We start from the raw sequence: 23191 nt of genomic DNA on the forward strand, positions 1-23191 counted from the left end.
ACTTTTGATCCCACTGGGACTTTTGTGTTTCTTGGATTATTATTCAGCTATTAAAGCTTCCTTTGTTTGTATCCTATGCTTCCTGCGCCACATGTTGGATCCTCTCCAGCTTTAAACACATATAATTGTGTCAACCAAGGTGTTCGAGGCACTGCAATCACCTCAAGGGCGGAAACTTAAAAGGGCCTAAAAACAAAAAGTGTGCTGCGTGTTTGTTATCGATGACCCAATGCACTGCAACAAACTGCTCCTTTCTGCCTCTCGATGGGTCTTCTGCTGCATTCATAATTGTCTATAACAGCAGGGATACTTAAGACTTAAATACTATCACTAACGCAGCATGAAAGTGCAATTATATGGATGCCTGTTTACGCCACTTTTGCAGAGTTGAAAAATTTTGGGTCGTTATGTTGAACTTTACATCGAGTACCAACTCGACTACCCCTGAAGGGCAATTCTAAAACTTGAAAATCTGTCCATGCCGCTTATCCAGGGTCGCGGGGACAGCACCCTGAGCAGAGAAGCCCGGACCTCCTCCAGCTTATCCGGGAAAAGTCCGAGATGTTCCCAGGCCAGCCAAGAGATATAACCTCTCCAGCTTGGTGTAGTGTCTAGTGTAGTATACTCATCTTCCTGTGTCATTGTAAAGACATTTCCTAATTTGTTTGACTCTGACCTTTGACCTTAGCGTGTTACATACCATAATGGTGTATTTAATTATGTTTACTCATATGGTTGGAGCAGAAAGGCTGAAATCTCCAAGCTGGAAAAATGTTTCAGGTGTAGTCGTGCAGTGTGAGTTGTTTATGGGATCACTGTGATGTCACAGGACGTCTTATTGAAAAAAAAGCAGGTTGTACAGCTCTCTGTGTGTCCTTTCACATCATTTATTTTCAAGGTCAACTTTGGCCTTGGGCGCTAACAATGAAGGTCAAAGCCAACCTCGGTACTCATGACCCTTAACAAATTGGAGGGGATATAAAGTTTTTCAACACACGAACATGAAATCGTTTTTCTCTCCAGTGGCAGAAACAATAAAAACGACAGACATCACTTAAAAGTTTGTCCGTGGATCTTTTCAGAAAATAAACTGTAAGAAAAAAATCTGAATATTGACAAATTCTGTAAAAGTTGAGCGAAAGATAAGAAAATATACCCACCGCGTATTTGCACTGTCGAGACCTGACGCCGTACTGAAAGCGGCACTGTTCGTCTGCATCGTAGGCCTGACCTGGCGCTGTGGTGGGGTACACGAACTCCTGCTTTGGCGGGACGTTGTTCAGGCAGGAGCCCATACCTGAGCTACAGGTGCGAACGAGGAGACAGAAAGAAAAAACACTAAACAAGCTGCAGGAAGTTTTCCTGCTCCGTCTGCGACTCGGATGTTTCTCTGACCATCAGACTTTCTACACCGGTCTTCGTGAGACCGTTCCTTCCTCAACCCTCACATTTACAAATTATTTACGCCGCTGCAGATAATCTGACTCACTCCAGGAAGCTGGTGATGTAATCCCGGCTGCAGGCGGACCAGATGAACGGATTTGTCTTCATGGTGATGTGGTCAGCCATCAGCTTGGCAGTCTCCTGGCTGCGGGGCCCGCAGGCGTTCCCCATGCCGTCATGGTTCATCCCAAACCTAAAGCCCATGATGATACAGTGACAACACTTTGAGGCCATGTGGACGGAAATAATCCCTGCAGCAGCGACGGGGACAGTGGAAAAAAGATCACTGCTGATAACCGAGAGGGATCGAAAGAACAGACATATGAAAGGTTACGGTCCACAGCTGTCAGACACGTCCACCTTCCATCTATCAAAGAAATCCCACCAGATGTTTCATTAGTATCATCTTAGGACAGCGGTCTCAAGGAGAACCTGGTACCCTGGTGTTGTTGTTCTATTGGACATCAAGTCTGGGGCTGATTTACACCTCATAAAGGCACATCTGTACGGCTTTAAAGGGGCTTCACGTCTTAACTCGCGTGTTATTATGTTTGAATAACAACAAAACGGCCAATTTTGTGTCACATGGGGTCAAGTTGAGAGCTGCCATTCTAGTTAGGTTACTTTTATAATCAATTTCTAAGGAAATTTGTGAGGATTTGTTACTCTAGTATTAAATGCTTTCGCCTGGAAAAAGAAAACACGCCTTTTGTCAAGTCAAAGATTTTACACATCAAGATGTGATTAAAGAAATATCATCAGAACATTATTGAAATACAACCCCAGACGTATGAACAGATTTTGACATTTTACATAACGACAAACTAAAAGCTGAAATTCAGAAGCAGCGTGAGAAAAACGAAGCCTGCAGAAGCTTTAGCAGCGATAACTTATTGTTTTCTGTGACTCTATCGAGTATCTCGCATCATTACAGCGTTTGACTTTATGCAAAGTTCTCTTGAAGTCTCCCCAATCTCACTCAGTCTCACTCTGACTGGGCCGTCACAGTACTCGATTACTTTGTTTTCATTCCCCACATGGAAAAGATAAATTGTATAAAGTTTGTATCTGTTTTGTGTGAAACTTGTATGAAAAGCATAAAAGAGTGAAAACAGATACAAGATCCCATGAAAAATTATATAAATGAAACTTGTATGTTTTGGATACTAAAACATTATATGAAAGTAATGAGAAAGTTGCCACTTTCATGAGTAAATCATAAGTTTTTACTATTTCTTTTCCATATGGTCTGCTGTAGATGTGCTGCTGTGTTCGGTATAATCGTCCTGATTCATGAACCAATGATGACCTCAGACGAGTTCATGGTTTGCTCAATGACTGTAAGGAGCCTCTGGCTGTTTGTGCTGATAGGTTGTGTTTGGTTTTCTCCAAATGTGGTGCTGAGCATTACAGTCAAACATCTCCACTCTGGTCTGTTCAAAGGACTTCGCTCTTAAAGTCTTGCTGCCTGTTCAGATGTAACTTTGCAAACTTAAGCCGTGCTGCCGTCTTCTTTTGGCGAGAAGAGGCTTTGTGCTGCAACCCTTCCAAACAGGCTTTTTCTACTGGATTGTTCTGAACTTTAACATTTAGCATGCTTACTGAGGCCTGTAGAGTCTGATATCGAGCTCTCAGGGTTTTTGACTGACAGCTGTCATGAATATTTTTCACGTTCTTGGAAATCACCCTGTGAATCCTGATTGCTGATGTCTGCAGACCAGCAAACTGACAGAACCTCTGCTTCTTTGGAGGCGCTCACAGTTGCTGACGATCAGTTCATCAAGTGCTACTTACACATAGTCAGGGTTAGAGTTGGCTTTTTGTTAAACGAATAATGACATGGTGTAATATGTCATGACTTATTGTTCATCGTAGATCATATTTACCTCATTTTCTCAGGATGTCCTGATACATAAAAGGCGACACTTCCTCGTACTCCTAACGGCGAGCATATTTTCATTCCTGAGGTTTCTTTCGGCAAAGAATTTTTGAATTATTCTTGAAAATAATCTGTAGATTCAGCAAAGTCAGTACGCTTGCATGCTGAAGATCTTTGCAATGTATGCACAAAATTTTACAATGCAAAGTTTGAATCTGTAAGATTTCACAAAAACTTAATTAATTGTTTGCTTTGCAGTATTTGATTAACAGCCGTAACCTCAGAGTCACGTACAAGAAGCAAAGGAGTCCATGGCAGGCGGCGAGATCACTCTCAGGAGCTGCGTTTGTTCTCAAAATGTTCCCCCTCCCTGCAGAGTCATTCGTGTTTGGTCCCTTCATGTGTGCACGCTCGTGTGTGCACGCTCGTGTGTGCACCTTCATGTGTGCACCCTCATGTGTGCACGCTCATGTGTGCACGCTCATGTGTGCGCCCTCATGTGTGCGCGCTCATGTGTGCGCCCTCATGTGTGCGCGCTCATGTGTGCGCGCTCATGTGTGCGCGCTCATGTGTGCGCGCTCATGTGTGCGCCCTCATGTGTGCGCGCTCATGTGTGCGCCCTCATGTGTGCGCCCTCATGTGTGCGCGCTCATGTGTGCGCCCTCATGTGTGCGCGCTCATGTGTGCGCGCTCATGTGTGCGCGCTCATGTGTGCGCGCTCATGTGTGCACGCTCATGTGTGCGCCCTCATGTGTGCGCCCTCATGTGTGCACGCTCATGTGTGCGCCCTCATGTGTGCACGCTCATGTGTGCACGCTCATGTGTGCGCGCTCATGTGTGCGCCCTCATGTGTGCGCGCTCATGTGTGCGCCCTCATGTGTGCGCGCTCATGTGTGCGCGCTCATGTGTGCGCGCTCATGTGTGCGCGCTCATGTGTGCACGCTCATGTGTGCACGCTCATGTGTAGGGATGGGTACCGGTATCCGGTGCCATGATGGCACCGGTTCTGACATAAACGGTAGTAACCAGACCGAAAAGCAGCGCACATTTCGGTGCTTTATTTCGGTGCTTTTTTTTCCTGAGATGTGATACACTTTGAATTCTAGCCAATCATTTTACGTTTCCGGGGATAGTAGGCGGGTCCAGGTACGTACGTTCTTTTAGAGCAGAGCTACAGATTAAAAATGCCCAAGGCGAAGCGGTCAAAAGTCTTGCTGTACTTCACAGCAAAAGATGCAAACTCAGCAGCCTGCAACAAGTGCTTTAAGGTGATACTGTGGAAAGGAGGTAACACCTGAAATCCAATGAAACACCTGGCGACGCATAGCGTTTTTTTAAAAAGCCGAAAAATGCGCCGTATTTGATAGCTTGCTGCGAGACCTCACACCGAGCGCATCTACTGCAGGTGTGGTGCCTGTTATCGGACGAAGAGTTAGCAACATCCCCCAAAAAGCTGAAGAGTAGAGTCCTGGCCCCTAGCCCTGCCAGTGTAGCAGAAATGATGAGGATGATGATGGCAGCAGCAGCCGTTCTTCTCTGCGTGAGTAGCTTAATGTTGTTCGTGTATAATTTACGTTGAGTAGGCTAACCACGTTATTACATTAATGTATGTAAGGTGAACTAGCAAACACCATCATAGCTACATGCAGCTGTCTTCTTGTTTGATGGCAGATACTCCCTTCACCCTGGACAAAAAGGCAAAAATGACCAAATAAAAAGTGGGAAACAGTTAAACATGAGAGGTTTTTGGATAAAGTTTTTGTTTTTTCCATTGTTAAAGCACTGCTTCCAGCCAAGAGTGATACCATATATGCCCTATAGCTGCAGAAAGGGCTAACATTGTTATCTTTTTACTAAAAAAACAGCTGAACATGAGAGGTTTTTGGACCAATTTTGTGTTCTCCATTCTTTAAGCACCGGTTTGAGCACCGTTTAAGCACCGGCACCGTTTCAAAAGTACCGGTTTGGCACCGGTATCAGATAAAACCTAAACAATACCCATCCCTACTCATGTGTGCACGCTCATGTGTGCGCGCTCATGTGTGCATATATATACATTAATTAGTCATGTTGACAAGCTACCCTCAGGGTTTGGGTGCTCTAAAAAACAAAGACCTGTGTTAGCGATTAGGAAAGCAGAACCCTGATGGATCCACCATCTGCACGAATACTTCTCGATGCTATTTTCATACACGAATGAACGGGACGGTGAATTGCTGAAGGATACAACAGTAACAGATGTTGAGACAGAATTGTACTCCCGCTCGAGAGCTGATTTCACTGGGATGCGAAGGAACGACGTTCAGCGTTCTTACTGCTGGATTTGACTCGTGATGTTCGAGACTCGGTCCCCAGCAGAAGATCAGAAACACCCCGAAGGGACATTTCATGTTTCAGGAAGGACAATCAGGTCTAGTTCACGGATCACAGATTGTGCGTCTTTTTTATTTAAAGAACAGATGTTTGTCATCACGTGTGAAGCGTTTATCCGTGGCCTCGCTGCTCGATTTCTAAAAGAAACACTTGTGGATTTCGACCCCGTTTCCGGAGGTTTATAACACAACCCCCAACGCATACTTTAAAACAAGGCTGACACTTTTATACGGCGTTTTCGTGGGATGGTGGTTGAAAGACATTTCAGCATCGCTATAAATCAATTCGTTTAAATCCCAGACAGCTTCGAACCCATGTTTAAGTCTGGTTTCACGGACAGCTGCGATGGATCTACTCATCGACTTGGCAGCCGGTTTAATATTTGCAAAGGCCGTATATTCTGGAAACGACGCTGCCGTCTGTGGCCAGCAGCATCGAAACTGAAGGAATATTTGTAATTCTTCTGCTGTCTGACACCTCGAGCTCTCCAACGCTCCTGCCTCTTTGGCGAAGATGAATTTGTCCTGGAATTCGCAAACTTGCTGGATTTTCTTATCATTCGACAGATTTTTATCGAGCCAGAGTAATTATATTAGAAATACAAGTAAACGATGTTGCACAGCGATGAGATGATATCAAACAGAAGTCTCTCTTTTTGTGCAACATCTACAAATGTGTCCAGGAGATTAAAAATGAGAGCGTGCGTGCGTTTGTTACTCACGTGTGTCCAATCTCATGGGCGATAGTGAAGGCCGTCCCCAGGCCGATGTCCTCGTTGATGCTGCAGCTCCTCTCTGGCTCACACATCCCTCCTACTGGAGCCAGACCTGCAGAAATACACTCGATGAATATAGAAAACAACTCTACTCTGAAGCAAGCGCACGAACCGAACGAGAATCCCAACTGAGAGAAAGGATGATGTTCCCAGCAGCCGCAGCTCACTATTTTGCCAACTCGGCGTTTAGTAAAGCGTGCATTGTTATCAATAAACATGCAGAGTGTAAAAGTACACAGATGCACATCATTTGCATCGCACTTTCTTGAGCATGTAAGAATTTTAAACATGCATGCACACTTTTTTTAACGTCAAACCTGCAACTCTTTGGAAAGTAAGAGCGCACTGGGTGGGACCCTTGAAATGATTCTCAGATGAGTAACTGATTTTAGAGTTAAGGATGGAAAAAGGTGTAGGGTTACGTTTAGGGTTACGGTTGGGAGGAAGCATGAAGCTGTGACGGTCAGGGCTAGGAGGAAGAGTCAGCGGGATCAGAAATATGGAAGTTTGTGGTCACGTGTGATGGAAGGTTACCTAGAGTTTCACAGGGCTTGTTTTTTTGGATGCAGATGTCATACCTGCAAGATGTGAGGAAAAACAAAAAGGTTTGACACTCGTACACAACAAGGTGCAGAAACTGCATCAGCTGCTGCTTAAGATGCATGTGAACACACATGCACACAGTAGCGACAGCAGACGGATAAAGTTTTAAAAGAACAATAGGCGGAAACCGCGGACGGTCACTGCGGTGTCATCGCGTCTGAACAGCTTGATACATCCTGCTGTAAAACCGAGCTGTTCTCACCGAGCCGCCACCAAGACCGCATCTCAAAAAAGTTGTGACATTTATCTGCTTTCGCCTCCCACCTCCCCTCGCCAACGCTAACCTCCCGCAGCTCGAGTTCGTGGCGCATTCTTTTGCACAGAATAGGAAAGTATTTGTGGCAGCGCTGCCCGAGCACAAGTGCGTTCAGATGACTCTGACCAAACCGTGGCCGTGCTGTTCACTGTTGCACATTCCTGAGTCAATAGCACCAGTGTGTGTTTTTGTTTTTACTTAACATGCATTCACCACTGGTGTCTGCATTTTGTGCATTAAATGCGAGCATTCAAATAACGTAAACTATGATTCATCACCTTTTTTTCCCCCAAAGTTAAACTATGTCAGTGTATAAGATAAAACTCTAATCATCTCTTAGTTTACTCAGATTGCACAGAGTGTATATTTGTTAATAATTTGAATCATTTTGGATAAGGATAGGTGTAAGATAATGGGGAATTTCAGTTTACTTTAGAATTTGTTTAGCGTAAGATTTACAGTTAAATTGTATTTTCTTGCCTTATTTAATTTTTACGTACTGTTAACACACGGTAACTGTGCACGGGGGGAGCGTTTGCGAAGGGCAGTGTGGAGTAACGGGGCTTTAACTAGCTGTGGAGAAAAACAGTTTCTTACCGTGTTTGCGGCGTACAGGAACATTCAAACGGATCACTGTATTTCAAACTGTGGAAATAAATGTTTGCCTGTTTGTTTTTCGACTACAAGCGGACTTTGTGGATTATGTTCAACTGCACTAAGACACGCGTACGGCCCGACTACCAGCTAGTGCTTCCGCGGTATTAGTCAGTATTTGTTTTATCTCCCTTTTTTGGGGCTGCAAAAATGAGATTGTAAGCATACGAACACTAATGCCTGCCATAAATGTTGACTTGCACAGAGTCTGTATCAGTTTGCAAAAAGCTATACTGTATAAATTTTCCCCCATCCCTTAAGCGGAGCAATGCCAAAACACCGGTTCAGGAAAAGTGGGATGAACAGAAGTTAAAAACAATCTTCAGTGTCAGGCAACACTCGGACTACATGTTGTCGTTTAAGATGAGTTAATCGAGGGAGCCGCGTCAAATTCAGCCTGTCAGGACTTGAGATCCAGTGAACTCGGAGGAGGAGGCGGATCATCTCGGTGTCACTGTCTGATCAGGTGCTGAGCTGTGTGGCGCCTGAACTGGACAGCCCAGCTCTCCTGTTCAGGTCTTACTGGCTGGGCCTACGTTACTATATTTAGTTTTCAACACACGATTGATTCTGTTGACTCTTAATTGAGGTTATTTGTTCCTACGAGGGTCACAAGCGGACATTCCTGCAGGACAGCTTTTTCTTTTCGAGGTTTCCGACCTGGTGATGAGCACGGCGGTGTCGTGATGAGCAATGCCGTTGTCAGGTATGGCGTTCCCGTAGCTGCTGCGGTGCTGGATGGTTTTCTGCCACTTGCAGAAGCTGTCTAAAGACTTCCCCGCGTGATGGTTGATCTCCAGTGTGGGCTGGTGGGGAGAGACAACAGAAGCACTTCCTTTGTTTAAACACAAAACAATCAGCTTCAGGAATGAACGAAAGATACTTAATGTGAAGTTATTCCAATATCAACAACAATTACAACAACGCTATAATAACCCCGTCTTCCTGTATTGCAGCGATTGAGGCATTTTTCCACCGCAGCATTGCATGTTAGTCCCTCAATCCTGTAAAAGATATGTAGAAGCACGGAGGGAGTGCTCTGCTGGCCACAGCTGGCGAGAACTCGTAACCCAGGAATGTGTGCGGTGACATAACTAGTAATTGTCTTATCCCACAGTCCCTCATTTCTGTCCCTACTGCTGTCCTCATTTTCCTTTCCAGGGGCAGCTTGCCTATTCAGACCTGGAAAACGGCAGCAGGAGCGCTTGCACAGAACACTCTCAATCCCGTCCCGACCTCAACGGTCCACGGAGTAAGAATAACAACACTAATACTCGCCTACCGCTAATGACCCTAACATTTACTTCACTACCATGTGAGATAACGAACATATCCTGGCACTAAATTACGGGCTCTAACTTTGAGGCACTATGAAAAGCATGAATCATAAATGTTCCCTAATAAGACGGCCACAGAGGAAACCTCAAAGCAGCGCCGTAATTCCCCTTTAATTCAGCCATGATTCATCTGTCAAAGTGCTACAAGGTTAACATTAAAACGGAGCCGGGTACACGTCTCACCGCATGCTGTTAATGGCTGGCTAATAAGGTCGTTTACTACAGAGTCACATGGCACAGTCATCTCCTGAGCTGTGCTGGTAAGGTCGTGCACTTTTTTTATGAGCTAAACTCCTGCCCTGCGGTCAGGTGTGGACTCTGTCTCCGGCAGCTGCATCTTTTCTGACCTGCAGTCACTCGCTTGCGTTATAATTAGGGCTACCACAGACGATTATTTTGATAGTCGACTAGTCACAGATTATTTTTGCGATTAGTCGACTAATCAGATCATCATCCATTGTACGTAAAACTACAGCTTATTGCACCAGCAGCATCTGCTCTTATATAACTATCATTAGCTTACAGCTTGAAGTGTTTAAGGTCTGTGCTAACTAAAAATAAAGACAAGATGGTAGTTTATTAAATTTTAATTAAATGTGCAGATTGTTTTGGTGGAGTTTAATAAACTCAGCCGATTTACTCAGGAACAAATAAAATACTGAAAAAAGCCAAACAATAACATTTTAAGTTATCTAAGTGACTTATATATATTTAACCTGAGTAGCGAAAGACGGCGGTGGGTTTGAAAACGTTTTGCCGGAGTCCGGTGTTCTCACGGCTCTAGTTAGCCTAGCCCCCGGCTAGCTATCGAGCTAGTGGGTAACAGACGTCTCCGAAAACGTCGGAGCGCTTTTGAAAATATGTGGTGTCTTGATAAACTGAGCAGATATTTGAGGTTTACACAGCTACATTCTCGCCTGAAAATATGTTAAACGTTTATTTTGTGACCCAGAAAGAATAATAAGAGTAATATTAAAACTAACTAGCTGCCGCCATTGTTGGAAACTGAGCTGGGCTGCGCTATGAATTCTGGGACAGAGCTGCTTCTTCTTCTTCTTCGGGGTTTAACGGCAGCTGGCATCCTTGTACATGCAGTGCTGCCATCTTCTGTTTCAGTCCGTTATTACACTCTTAAATCCTACTACTTATTCCTGTGTCTTTTGTGATCTTACAAAGCTTCAAACGACGCGTCGATTATTAAATCAGTCGTCGATGGTTTTGATAGTCGACGTAATCGTGACTAGTCGACTAATCGTGGCAGCCCTAGTTATAATACACGTTAAAAGGAGTCTGCAGCCATATTATCGGCAGCGCCTTGAGCTAAATGCTAGCATGAATGCTCTACAACACAAAAAAGGGGCTTTCGCGTCTTCTGTGTTCACCTTATCTTGTTCAACATGTGACTCTACCCCTGATTGTGCTCCTAAATGAAAAGGTTGATCATTTTTCCCTTATTACAATCGTATTTTTTTTAAATGGATGTACACACAAAGCAATAATTTGTAAAATGTAACTGAAATATATCAAATCAAAAGTTAATTTATTCAAATAATCATTGGGGGGAAAATGTGCTCGGTGCCATTCAATTCAAGTTTATCTGCCTAGAATCCACTAAACCTTTGAGTGCACCAAAATTTGGTGGTGATATTCTGTCACAGTAAGTGCCAAAATCACCTCATGGCACTTTACCTGTAGGTAAAGACCATACAGTATTAGAGAGAAACCCCCTATGAGCAAGCACTTTGGCGACAGTGGGAAGGAAAAACTCCCTTTTAACAGGAAGAAGCCTCCGACAGAGCCAGGCTCAGGGAGGGGCGGGACAAAAGACACACTGTGGAAGGAGTAGGACCAAAGCACTGCGACACTGATCTTAGTATTCGCAGTAATTCATGCACCTTACCTGGTCTTCCATGAGCAGGATGAGCCGCGTCACCACGATGTTGACTGCATTCCCCAGGCTAGAATCCTGGAACAGTTTGGCAACCTGACCTCCAGGGAAACAAGAAAAGACCAGTCTTAAAAACGGCTGATAGAACAGCCGAGCACACTGCGGCAGGCTTTTTCCTGGCAGTTGTTAGCGTATGTTCTGTAGATGACAGACATGCTTTCCCGTCATTTCTCCCCGCTGGAGCCCAAACGAAAAAAAGAAACAAAAAAAAAACACACTGGGGACGAGAGAAAACGGGACTTTGATGCATACAAATACAGATCCCGCCGCTCTGACTGCATAAACAGGTGCTTTTATTTTAACCACGGTTTCATCCATATGTTGGTTTGAAAGCAAAGTCAGAGCATACTGCACTGGAGAGGAGACCTTTGTATCTAAACAGGCCAGAGTCATACACTTATATGCTTCGTGTCTTCATTTTCTACCTAGGCGTTCACATTAAACGCAGCACTAATGTGTTCTCCATGTACAACAGCTCAAGCACCGACCTTCCAAATCATCACCCTGGAAAGTCGGGAATAATTTGTGCAGCCAGGGCAAAAAGAACGCAGCTAAGTGACTTTAATGTATAACCAAAAGAAACTGGACTATTTTTAGAGCAAATCTGTATGAAAGAACCAAGAGCGATTCCTTCCCGCGTGCGTACGGTTTTCCAGTGATTAACTGCACGTACGAAAGCTTCGCTGACTAAAACATGTGGCCTCCCCGAGGAGAAATCAGGCAACAGCTACGCATTTGTTTTTCTTTCTTTCTTTCTATAAACATTAATAATACATCCCCCGTAAGCCTGACTCGGCCTTGGAGACTTATTTCTGTCAGTGAAGACGACCCTGTTCTTTCCAGCTCGCCTTTAATCAGCTGAATAACATTTCCTTCTTTGCTTCGAAAGACGCCAGGCCACCAAATCACGGCCATCTGACAGTCAGTCGCTGAAAGCTGGGAAAAGCTGTTTTTTTAGAGGAAGAGGAAAGCTTTTGTGTTGTGAAACTTACAATATTCATGACTGCCAGGATGTATTGCTCGATGTCCCTGCGGCCGTGATAACCCACCATCATCTTATCAGCTACTACCAGCGTCTCCACGTAGCGCTCCCGGCTGACCGAACGCTTCAGAGGCAGCTGGCCACGGCCGACGTGATGAGGAGGCGTCTTCAGGGTCCGCTGCCACCACGACGCGCCCTTCATCGGCTTCTCGTCTGAGGCAGATCACACAATCGTACATTTTGACAGCGTTGAAACGAGCTCAAGTTGATCCAGCTTTGCATCGGAAACAGATTCTCTCGCTTTTCCCATCATTTGACCACAGATTAATAATAATTACAGCAATTAGACGAAACACTCGACACACTTTGCATAATCGTGGGGCAGATTTTAAAGGGCAGCTTTACAAAGTATCTTTCTTTTCTTATATTTGTCAAACGGCGGCTTTCCAAACATACTTGTGCTTTTGCAGCAAACGCCCTGTAACACAGACTCGGTCACGCCTAATCACAACCGGGAACGCAGACACAGCCGCAGCCTTCTGCTGCTGGCTGGCGCGCAGACTGGCCCGCGGATGTTTACTCCTCCGGTCTGGACCTTAACGCCGCTGCTAAAAAAGACCAGAATATCTCTCGTCTCACCAATGACTCCGCAGGATTGGCCCTTGTACTGATGGCGGAGCGATGACCGCTTATAAACCACATGGGGGCGCCCCTCTGCTCTCTCCTCGCTCTCTGTCCCGGTTTGGTTATCTGGTGAGACAAGGGGTTCAATCAGGTACTCCTCTCCCCCAGCAACAATCACCCCCTGCTGCAGAGAAACAGATTTGAAGAATAGAATAAAATGAGGATTCCCATCACGGCACACAGATGACTTTACAGTGCGAGTGTTTTCCTGAGAAACTCATTCAAAAGTGAAAACAGATGAGTCAGTTAAGCTCACATACCTATGCCTAAAATATGCTCACTGGACACTTTATTAGGTACGCCTAATCAGCCAGTCACACGGCAGCAACTCAAGCGTGATCAGGACGACCTGCTGGAGGTGATTTAAGTGACTTTGAACGTGGATTATTTAAGAAAGTGCTGATCTCCTGCTATTGTCACACACAACCATCCCTAAGGTTTACTGAGAATGGTCTAAAAAAGAGAAAATGTTTGGTGAAAAGCAGATCAGACGGTCAGACTGCTTTTAGCTGACAGGAAGAGAACTGTAACATCGCTGATGGCGCAGCACGTTCAACCTTGGTGGGCGGCAGCTTCAGAAGACCACAACAGGTGCTACACCTGCCAGGAATCTGAGGATGCGGATCACACCGGCTCGTCGAGATCGGACGACAGCAGATTGGAAAAACATCGGATGGTGGAGTGTAAACGAACGCTACGGTGCAATCCGTCAGCCTGCTGGTGGCGTTAATGGTGCGCAGGGTATTTTCTTGGCACGCTTTAGATTATTTGGGTGAAAGTGAACAACGCTAGCGAACGTTCAAACTTCACAGGAAACAGCTCGATCGTCATATTCCCGTCTGTGTTGGGCCCTTTGGGCGCACATACACAGACGAGCACACATGAGAGCATGAAAGAGTGAATGAGAGCGAGGAAAATGAGAGAGCGAGACAGAGAGAGCGATACACTAACACTTCCTTTGATTCCGCTCAGATGTGTTGGCTTTGGTCGGAGCGAGAGTCTCCTCACCCGAATGGCGGCGGCAGCTTTCAAAGTGCTTTTAATCCCATAATAAAGTTAGTGACGGTCCTCTGGACACACAGCCCGCTCGCCGGTGAATGCGCTCACGCTGGTTTGACTAACAGTGATTACGTGTCCAGCTTATTAACGCTTTGCGAACACGTCTAATCCTCAGCTGCGTATACAACTGTTATTTTGGGGTCTGCTGTTTGCAGTGAGAGGATACACAGATACACAGCGCTGTGAATACAGCAGAATGAATTCATCCAACGAAACGGGGCGCAGAGGAGAACGAGCTCTCACCCGCCCACGAGTGTGCGCGAGTCGTCCGCCGTGGAGAGCTGAGGTGACTTCAAGAGAAAGAGGAATGGATCCGGTGTCTTTTAAGGGTCACGTCAGACAGCTGTGAGATGTCATTTACACTTTCTAGAGATCAAAGCGAGCATTACAGAGCAAGACGCACTGCAGGTTACAGGTAGACGTTTAACAGGTTGCAATTATTAAATTTATTGGACATGACACTACGTTAACCCTCATATAAGTAACTACTGCTGTCTTGATTTGCTGTAAACCTGAGAGTGGTGGAGGAGCTGTTATCACCTTGTGCACCTGGGCAATTACTTAGATCAGTGCATGGGGCACTGCCGGTTACTTCCCAGGTCTTGGCTAGCAAACAAAGTTGAGCAAGCTTAGAGCCTCCACGCTGTGAAACAGGTCTGACCACCGAGATCAGAATGACACTTAAAAAATAATAATTTTCTGACTTTCTTCTTGAAACACTTTTATTACAAGTAAAAAGCGAGTGAGTGTTTCAGATTCTCATTTAATATTCTTTGACTTCTTCGTGGTCTTAGTCCTTCCTCCCTCAGTGTTTAGTCTCTGTTCCCATGTTTACTCTGTGCTTTTGTCCCATGTTTCATGTATAAACCCTTGTCTCTATGTCCCTGTGTCTCCCGTGTGTTGTATACTCAGGCCTGAAGTTCTCTGTCACTACATCTTCCCTGTGTTCCACATCTAGTTACCATATTTTTTGTACATAAGGCATATCGGACAATAAGGCGCATTAATCAAAACAAAACAGTCAGATAAGTCAAACTTTACTCAACTCATTCTTCTTGCTTCCTCCACTTCTGTAACATTGATTCATTAATGCTGAATTCTCTCACAGCTGCTCTATTCCCATGTTGTTGCAGTATATTAATGACTAACCTCGTATTGTGGATGGATTATCTCAGTTGTTCTCCTGACTGAAGTTTGGTCCGTTTACAGCATCCTGCCATGCGATTGCATTTGTGCCTAACCATCGGGAACTCTCACGTTAACTTTTATCGAGTGGAAAAAAGTTAGCGTTCATCCTCCAGCTTCACTGTTTATGCTATGCTAACATAGCTGTGTTGCTAGCGATCACGTAGCACATCATTATATACTAGCTAGTCCAACTTCAGTAAATCTACAAATGTCACTGCTGTTTAGTTTTCTGTTTTCATTTATGTTGGAAGTGACAGCAGAGCTGTACGTTTGAATTTTTCAGAAATCTCTCAGTCAGAACATGCTACATCATGTTTAGGTGGAAGCTAGCGAGCTAACTTCCTGCTAACTTCTAACTAAATTTAATACATTATGTTTTCATGGATGCCTGGATGTTAAACTTAATGGTTACACCTGGTAAAGCAGCAACGCTGATCATTTTATTAAAGATGAAAGAATTTAGACAGTTTTTAACTCTCAGTGATGCCCCAGTGTTCGTTTGTTTTTGGGACCCGAAGAAGAAGGAGTTTAGGACCCAGATTCCTCCTCGCGGCTCCGGACTACAGTAGCCGTGATGGTCCAACAATCAATCAAACCATGCAGCTTCGTAGCTACCAAAGTCGCACTAAACATTTTTGAGAGTGACGTGATCCGCCTCCACTGTCTGCGTTTGGGTCCGCATCCTCCTCACGCCGCCCTCTCAGACGTGACAGTGAGTGTTTGATTTTTACCCATCTTTAGTTTTATGGGTTTTTATCAATCTCTGGGATTTAAATATACTTTGATTTCTTTCTGTAAACCTTCTAGTAACTTAGAACAGTCAACAGCTTTATTCGCCACATGCAGGTTGCCCCCGCAGTGGACTGGACCACTGAATGGTAGAAAAGTCTAAATAAAGTTTATCACTGCCTTTTCCGTCGCAACCATCTATCACAAGCAACTTTACACTATGACACAACATAAATCCTCGGAATGAAAATACTGATAGTCAGGGATTTCTTATATAATTATCATAAACTAACCAGACACTTCATTAATTACACTCTTTACACTACTGGGTTGGACACCACCCCACCACCACCTACTTTTTTAGGGCTTCAGACACATCTTAAATCTTTGTTCCACAGATTTAACAAGGTGCTGGAAATTTTAATCCATACAGATGTGATAGCATCACACAGCTGCTGCGGATCAGTCCTGTTCCATCACATCCCAAAGGTGCTGTATTGTATTATTAGAGTACAGTGAACTCTTCTTTATTTTCAGGAAACCAGTTTGAGATGATCTGAGCTTTGTGACGTTGCCCCTCATCTTACTGGAAGCACCATAAGAAGATGGGAACACCGTGGAAGTCCATAAAGACACGAACAAGGTTTTTATCGACGGACTGATTCGTATTGTTTCTGTCTGACACTGACGTTTGAATGTGGCGGCAGTAATCAGGACTCATCAGACCAGACAACGTTTTTCCAGTCTGCTATCATCATCATCATCATTCTGGTGAGCCTGTGTGAACTGCAGCTGCAGTTTCCTGTCTTAGCTGACAGGGGTGGCAACCTGTGTGGTCTTCTGCAGCCGAAACCCGCCTGCTTCAACATGCACAATCAGAGACGCTCTTCTGCATACCTCCTTTGGAACGAGCAGTTACTTGAGTTGCTGTTGCCTTCTGGTCAACATGAAGCATCGACAACTGACCCCAACGAGGTATTTTCTCACAAAAAATGCAGATCGCTGGAAATTTTCTGACCATTCTCTGTAAACGGATGGCTGTGCGGGAAAATCCCAGCAGATCAGCAGTTTCTGAAATACTCAGACCAGCTCGTCTGTCACCAACAGCCACGTTCAAAGTCACTTAAATCATATTTCCACCACAATTTCAGCAAATCGTATGCTTACGTGTGATTGGCTGATTAGATATTTGCACCAAGTGGACCACACTTGAAAGGTACGCCTAACAAAGTTGCTGGTAATCACATTAAAAAGCTTTAAGTCTACAGTAGCAGCGCTGGACTGGACACAATTAATGATGTCATCTTTTAAACTGAAAAGTGTCTCTTTTGTAGCATCAATTCTTCCTTTCAGATAAGGAGCTGCTCGAGGACTCGAGGTTTGCTAAGTGTCATGCTTTGATGTCAGGATCAAGCATCCTTGAGCCTTCTGTGCTGAGCCAGCGCTGCTGCTGCTGCTGCCGTCACTCAGTATACGAGCTGTGGATTAGACCGGGAGGGTCGAGTCTTACCAGGCCGTTACAGTTGCTCAGGGCCACTTTGCTGGAATGCGGTTGGTCTTGGAGGTGTCCCACATAGTGGCAATGAGGAGAGTAAGGGTGACTCCAGGCTAAACGACCCCTTTTCCAGTACTCCACCCGGAACTGCCGTGACAGCAGGCTTCCCTGTAGCGTCAGGTTGAGCAGGAAGTTGTTCCGGGATGTCGACAGCTGGTAGAAGAGCTAATAGACAGAAAGATGCGCAAGAAATTAATAAATATATGTGTTTTTAATTTAAAAAAAGTTACATAAAAAAGCATAATACAGAGTCAGGAAGCCTATCTTCAGTGCTGCGCCTTCTTCTTTGGTGGTGTTCAGTCATTTTTGAGTCCAGCATCTCGCCACTGGGTCCTACACGTACTGGGATGGCGATCTCATACTGGCCTAGACTGGATAGGAAAGCAGCTAGAGGGGGAGAAATAAAGACAGTGTAAAATCAACACCAGAGTTTAACTAGATAAAGACAAAATTCAGCTTCTTCCAAGTGACTCTAATAAAAAATAAAAACCTGGAGGATTTGCGAGCTGCTTATGTTAAATCACACAATGGGCTTTTTTATTGAGTGACTAACCCAGTTGGAAAAGAGGAACTTGCAGACTTTTTGGCCTATTTCTGACAAGGGCCCTCCACTCCAAGTACCCCTCCTTCACAAGGCCATAAGGATGTTCCCATGGTTACCTTGAAACTGTATACTTCCTGTCTGTGCAAGAGGCCGGCAATGATTTATTGTCCAAACTCGCTCAGCTCCAAACAGCCGGCGTCAGCTTACTAACGGGGAAGGGTCACTAGCAAAAGGAGCCCAGCTTAAACCTTTGGTCTCGCTTGGTGGAGAAGCGGCCCCTTCCCACACAGAGTAAATACCCAGAGATCAGAGCTCCCTGGTACAGACTTAAAAAGCTCCGTACCAGGAAAAATCTCTCTGAAGGCAGCAGATAGCTGTGCCTGGAATAAACAGCGCAATTACAGCACAAATGCTGCGTTCACAGACTTTGTGAGGCTGCAGCGTATTTGTGACATGGGAACGTTAGTGCAAAACGCAACCGGCGTCCGAGCCTTTCAAACTGTGGGAACCAAAACACAAATGCAGTTTCTGCATTTCAGATTTCACGGTTAATCTTCCAGCCCCGTGTCGGCAGAAAACACCCTTTCAACACTATAGGACGCAGCGCTCGTGTTTAGTCTAAATTAGATTGAGACTAAACATGTTTCAGGTATCTATTTGTCTGTCATCTCCTTCCTGACCAACAGCGTGTTCCCACTTTTCCTCATTATCGCACCTCCACACCAAGCTGCACACCTGCACCCCATTACCACATCGCTTTTTGCCGTATTCCTCTGCAAGATTATCTAATGTGTTGCAGCCACGGCGTCATACTAACTTGTTTCGTCTGTCTATTAATGTTCTGCCATAAAATCCAGCTCCTAGTAAACTCTGATTTTTAGCTTACATAGTGTTTGGGTCTCGTCTTGTTTCATTGGGCTGCTAAACGGTCCAAAAACACCCTGCGAGTAGTAATTCATTTATATATCAATACTTCTCTCACACCAACCAATCACAGCAGATGGCCCCGCCCCTCCCTGAGCCTGGTTCTGCTGGAGGTTTCTTCCTGTTAAAAGACAGTTTTTCCTTCCCACTGTCGCCAAAGTGCTGCTCATAGGGGGTCATATGATTGTTGGGGGTTTCTCTGTATTATTGTTGGGTCAACCTCACAATATAGAAGCACTTTGCTGTTGTGATTTGGCGCTGTAGAAATAAAACTGAATTAAATCGAATACTGCTACTGAAACCAATCAGACAGTGCATTAAATACAGACATTAAAGTGATAGATTTTTTATACTGTAGTCAACATTAACATTAATGCATTAAGAGTGCATGTACCGACTTTATAAAAACTTATTCTGGGTCAAAGTCTGTTTTTCCTTAACAGATCTGATCATTTACATATGCCTGTGTAGGTTCTCACTCATTCGGGTCATGGTAGTCTTAGGAGCTTGGAAACAAAGCGACTGGACTTCTTTAAGTAACTTATAGAAGCTTAAAGCTGAAAGAAACTCCAGTCGCTTTGTTTCCAAGCTCCTTAGACCTTCATTTAGATAAATAACTGCCTGGATGTATTTCAACATAGACACTGTGCCAAAAGCTTACTATTTGGAGACACACTTCACTTCACTCCCACTTCATTGGGTACACCTGTTCAACAGCTTATAAATGCATATATCTGATCAGCCACAATCACATGGCAGCAACACAGTGCAAGTGCATTGCAACTGAGCACCAGAACAGGGAAGAAGGCTGATTGTAAGGCAGTAGTAACTCGAATACCGACTCACTAATCTCAGTCCAGCACCTTTGGGTATGTGTAGAACCAAAGAGTCACATCGTGGACATGCAGGCGACAAATCTGCGCCAACTGTGCGATGCCGTCATGTCGACACGGACGGAAATCTGTGAGAAATGTTTGCAGCAACTGGTTGGGTCTGTGCCATGTTTTAAAGCAGCTTTGAAGGTGAAACGGCGTGCGACCCAGTAGGAATATACCCACTGGAGTGGCTGGGAAACCTAAAAGCATACTGTAATCCACACAGATGCATACATAATATCTGCTTTATAGCTGAAGCATTGGAAATGAAAATGAGATGAAACCCTGAATTCTCAGAGTTAGCGTCAGCGGCAACATCCGTTACTTCTTATTTAGTCACCATAGGTCTTATTCTCATTATTACTTTTAGCGATGACTCTCCTACAGTGGGCAATCAAGGCACCCCACTAGCATTTTTCCCGTCAAACTTCCTGAAAAACATTCGATTTCCCACAACAATCCATCCTGTTCTTGTAAAGCACAGCATGTAAGCCGGCAGGTGGTATTTCCCCAACGTTTGAAGCACAGGAAAAACTCCTGGACAGAAAATGTGAGTACTAATAAAGCAGATAGAATTTGTGTCTTAATTAACGAGACCTCACACAGAATTAAGTGTCATGAAAACCAGAACACACATGAACCTACAGTCTGAAGCTACAGCTTGGGCGAACTCAACAAATCCTCATTCCCACACCCACAGGGACACGAAACACAGGCAGCTTCAAAGGATTGTTGTGGAAACAGTTACAGGAGACATTTATGAATGCTATGAACTCAAAACAGCCTTCCTTCACACACACGTGGAAGCAGCGAGAAGTAAGAGTGCAAAAATAGTTATCAACGCTTCAGTGAGCCATTACAGGTGCAGTCTTAGCTTCTAAATATAGCACTATACAAAAGTCTTGAGTCATGCCTCATTTCTTTATATTTTGCTTTCTTGTTATTTCTTTGTGGTCTTTAAAAATTTTCAGAGGAATATTTTGGTGTCTTAAGGCCTGTGACTCACTCAAGCATAAAAACAGCATCTAACTCAAGAAATGGACCCGTGGTGTGTTCAAACACAACAGATGACCTTTAAATTGTATTTTAGGGACTTTGTTTCTAGCAGTTTGGTGGAAAAACATGTGATTTATTCCCCTTTCTTTTGCTGAACTTATGAGAAAAATAACACAGGCATAAAATCGTATTTTTGCACCAATAAGGTGATTCCCAGCGACCTATTAGGTGAAAATTTGGCATGTCTCGGCATGATGTGCAGCATGTCCTTGAGGAAACTGCACAAGTGGAGAATAAAAGAAGAACTAGCAAACCTTGGAAAAAAGGTCCTGTTTCAGCGTTTTGCTGACCTGAGAGAAGCATCTGGGCCTTCACGTGATCCATCTGCTGTTCACTTAAAACTTCATCTAAAATCTCTGTGAAGGTCCTCAGCTATCCAGGTCATCGTAGTCTAAGGAGCTTGGAAAGAAAAGCATCTGAGCTCACCCGAAACCTTGGCTGATTGTGACCTACACCCATTTTCACACCTTGGTTCATGTGATTGGGTAGAGGATCAATAGGGGGTCCATTGTCCCGCTTGGGGGGGACACTACCACAGGGCTTAAGGCTACGCCCACACTAGCCCGGATAGATTTGAAAACAGTGTTTTCCTCTGAAAACGCTCCGTGTCCACACTAGCGTTTTCAGTCGTTTTCACAGAGTTGTGCGTTCACATTGAAACGGCCCAAAACGCTTACGTTTCAGTCCTGCGCAAAAGCGAGTGAGTATTAAAGAATATAAAGAAAAGCGATCTGGAGTACAGACTAATATTAATCTTTTTTAGGGCTGTCAAAATTGAGAGCAAACAAAACAACTGCTGTATAATGCCCTCTGCTATAATTGGTCACATGACTGCATCACATGACTAAAATGCGTCATCGTTTTAGAAAGTCTGCGTTTTCGAGTGTCCACGCTGCGATGGGACAGCTTCGTTTTGAAATGTGTGCGTTTTCGAGAGCGTTTTCAAAACGCTGTATTTTTCCATGAGGAAAACGCCGTCTCAGTGTGGACGGGAGGCCAAAACGGAGAGAAAACGAAAACGCATTAGTGTGGACGTAGCCTATGTCCACACGTACACGGGTATTTTTGAAAACGGAGATTTTCCGTTTTCGTTTTAAAAAATAATCCCGTCCACACGTAAAGGCAGAAATGAAGGAAAACGCTGCTAGGAACATGCCAAAGCAGCAGGTGGCGCTATATTCCTAACCGTGTAGAAATGTTGGACAATCAGAAGTCTAGAAGCCTCGGTGGGAAATAGTAAACAAAGCTGGAGCGTAGAAGCAGAACCGAGTCGTATGTGTGGAGGGACAGTAACTGTGTGTGTATATGTAAGCATTTAAACACTGCAGAGACAATTAACAGTAACAGTGTTGTAGAAATTCATTTCACCGAAACAATAACGTGGCGCACAGTGTGACGTCAAAAAATGCGCACACCTTTGACGCTGCGTTTTCTGCGTTTTCTCCGTTTTTCTCATCCACACGTAAACGCAAAAACGGAGTTTTAGAAAATATCCACCCTGGACGGAGTTTTTAGAAATCTCCGTTTTCAGTGACCGAAAACGCCGTTTACGTGTGGACGAAAGGTGCAAACGCATAGAAAAATCTGCGTTTTCAAAAATACCCGTGTACGTGTGGACGTAGCCTTAGTCTTCTCGGATGAGAGGTAAAACGTCTTCAAGAAACTTAAAGAAGTCCAGACACTTTTCTTTCCGAGCTCCTTACTCTTCATCTGAAATGGTTTCACTGGAAGGATGGCTGTCGAGAAGACGTTCTTAAGGAAGGGGGACGAGCTGAAAGTGCTCAGGTGTCACAGGACTGAAAATCAGCAGCCACGGGTCTGATGCTTCGAGTGGTTGTTAATATGCACGGACGAGGTCAAAACACGGTGGAGGCTCAGTCATGGCTCGAGCCAGACGTCAGCATTTACTGAGCACAGAACAAACGGCATCCAGAGAAGAGCTTTGAATGTCCTCCTAGAAATATTCCTGAAGACTCCACAAAGGAAGTTTTCCCAAGAGAATAAAGGTGGTCGTCCCAAATACTGACTGACAGTAAAGTACAAACTCTGTTTTTGCTTTCATGCTGTATTTCCATGTATGTTTGCATGTTTTAATGCATCGACACACCTGCATTTCACATTTTCCTAGCAAAATATAAAGAAATGAGGGATGGTTTGAGATTTTTGCAGAAGCAGCTTGTTAATCACTTGCTGATAAGATTACCAGATGATAAGACGGGGACATGTAAAGCTGTATGTCTTTGCATCACAAAGACACACAGCTTAGGAAACAGTTTATTATGTTGGACTGCAGTAAAGCACAGGCGGCTCTATTTGGCAGCATGTAG

General features: G+C 44.5%; 1 protein-coding gene and 1 long non-coding RNA gene across 6 annotated transcripts in view; one reads left to right on the forward strand and one right to left on the reverse strand.

Annotated features, from left to right (window-relative positions):
• The window catches only part of adamts10 (ADAM metallopeptidase with thrombospondin type 1 motif, 10), a 61996-nt gene that overhangs the window by 26270 nt on the left and 12535 nt on the right, over positions 1–23191 (reverse strand). For 3 of the 5 annotated variants that reach the window (XR_014870052.1, XM_085136922.1, XM_085136923.1), the window contains 10 exons: positions 17713–17852; positions 17421–17630; positions 12890–13058; positions 12261–12463; positions 11221–11304; positions 8644–8789; positions 7005–7048; positions 6417–6522; positions 1490–1636; positions 1161–1302 (listed from right to left, as the gene is read on the reverse strand). Coding sequence is in view for 4 of the 5 variants with exons in the window: in XM_085136922.1 (XP_084993048.1) it covers positions 1161–1302; positions 1490–1636; positions 6417–6522; positions 7005–7048; positions 8644–8789; positions 11221–11304; positions 12261–12463; positions 12890–13058; positions 17421–17630; positions 17713–17852 (1391 nt within the window). In the remaining variant the exon portion in view is untranslated. Of the gene's footprint in view, positions 1–1156; positions 1303–1489; positions 1637–6416; positions 6523–7004; positions 7049–8643; positions 8790–11220; positions 11305–12260; positions 12464–12889; positions 13059–13942; positions 14040–17420; positions 17631–17712; positions 17853–23191 lie in introns of those variants that run through there. The other 2 variants (XM_085136924.1, XM_085136925.1) reach the window with 2 other exon arrangements.
• The window catches only part of LOC146499844 (uncharacterized), a 9088-nt gene continuing 155 nt past the window's right edge, over positions 14259–23191 (forward strand). Inside the window, exons 1-2 of the long non-coding RNA XR_014870053.1 lie at positions 14259–14338; positions 15700–23191. The exon at positions 15700–23191 is cut by the window's right edge and continues 155 nt beyond it. This is a non-coding gene — a long non-coding RNA (uncharacterized LOC146499844). The remainder of the gene's footprint in view (positions 14339–15699) is intronic.

The sequence above is a fragment of the Neolamprologus multifasciatus genome, chromosome 17 (genome assembly GCF_963576455.1).
Source record: "Neolamprologus multifasciatus chromosome 17, fNeoMul1.2, whole genome shotgun sequence".
NCBI classification, from domain to species: domain Eukaryota; kingdom Metazoa; phylum Chordata; class Actinopteri; order Cichliformes; family Cichlidae; genus Neolamprologus; species Neolamprologus multifasciatus.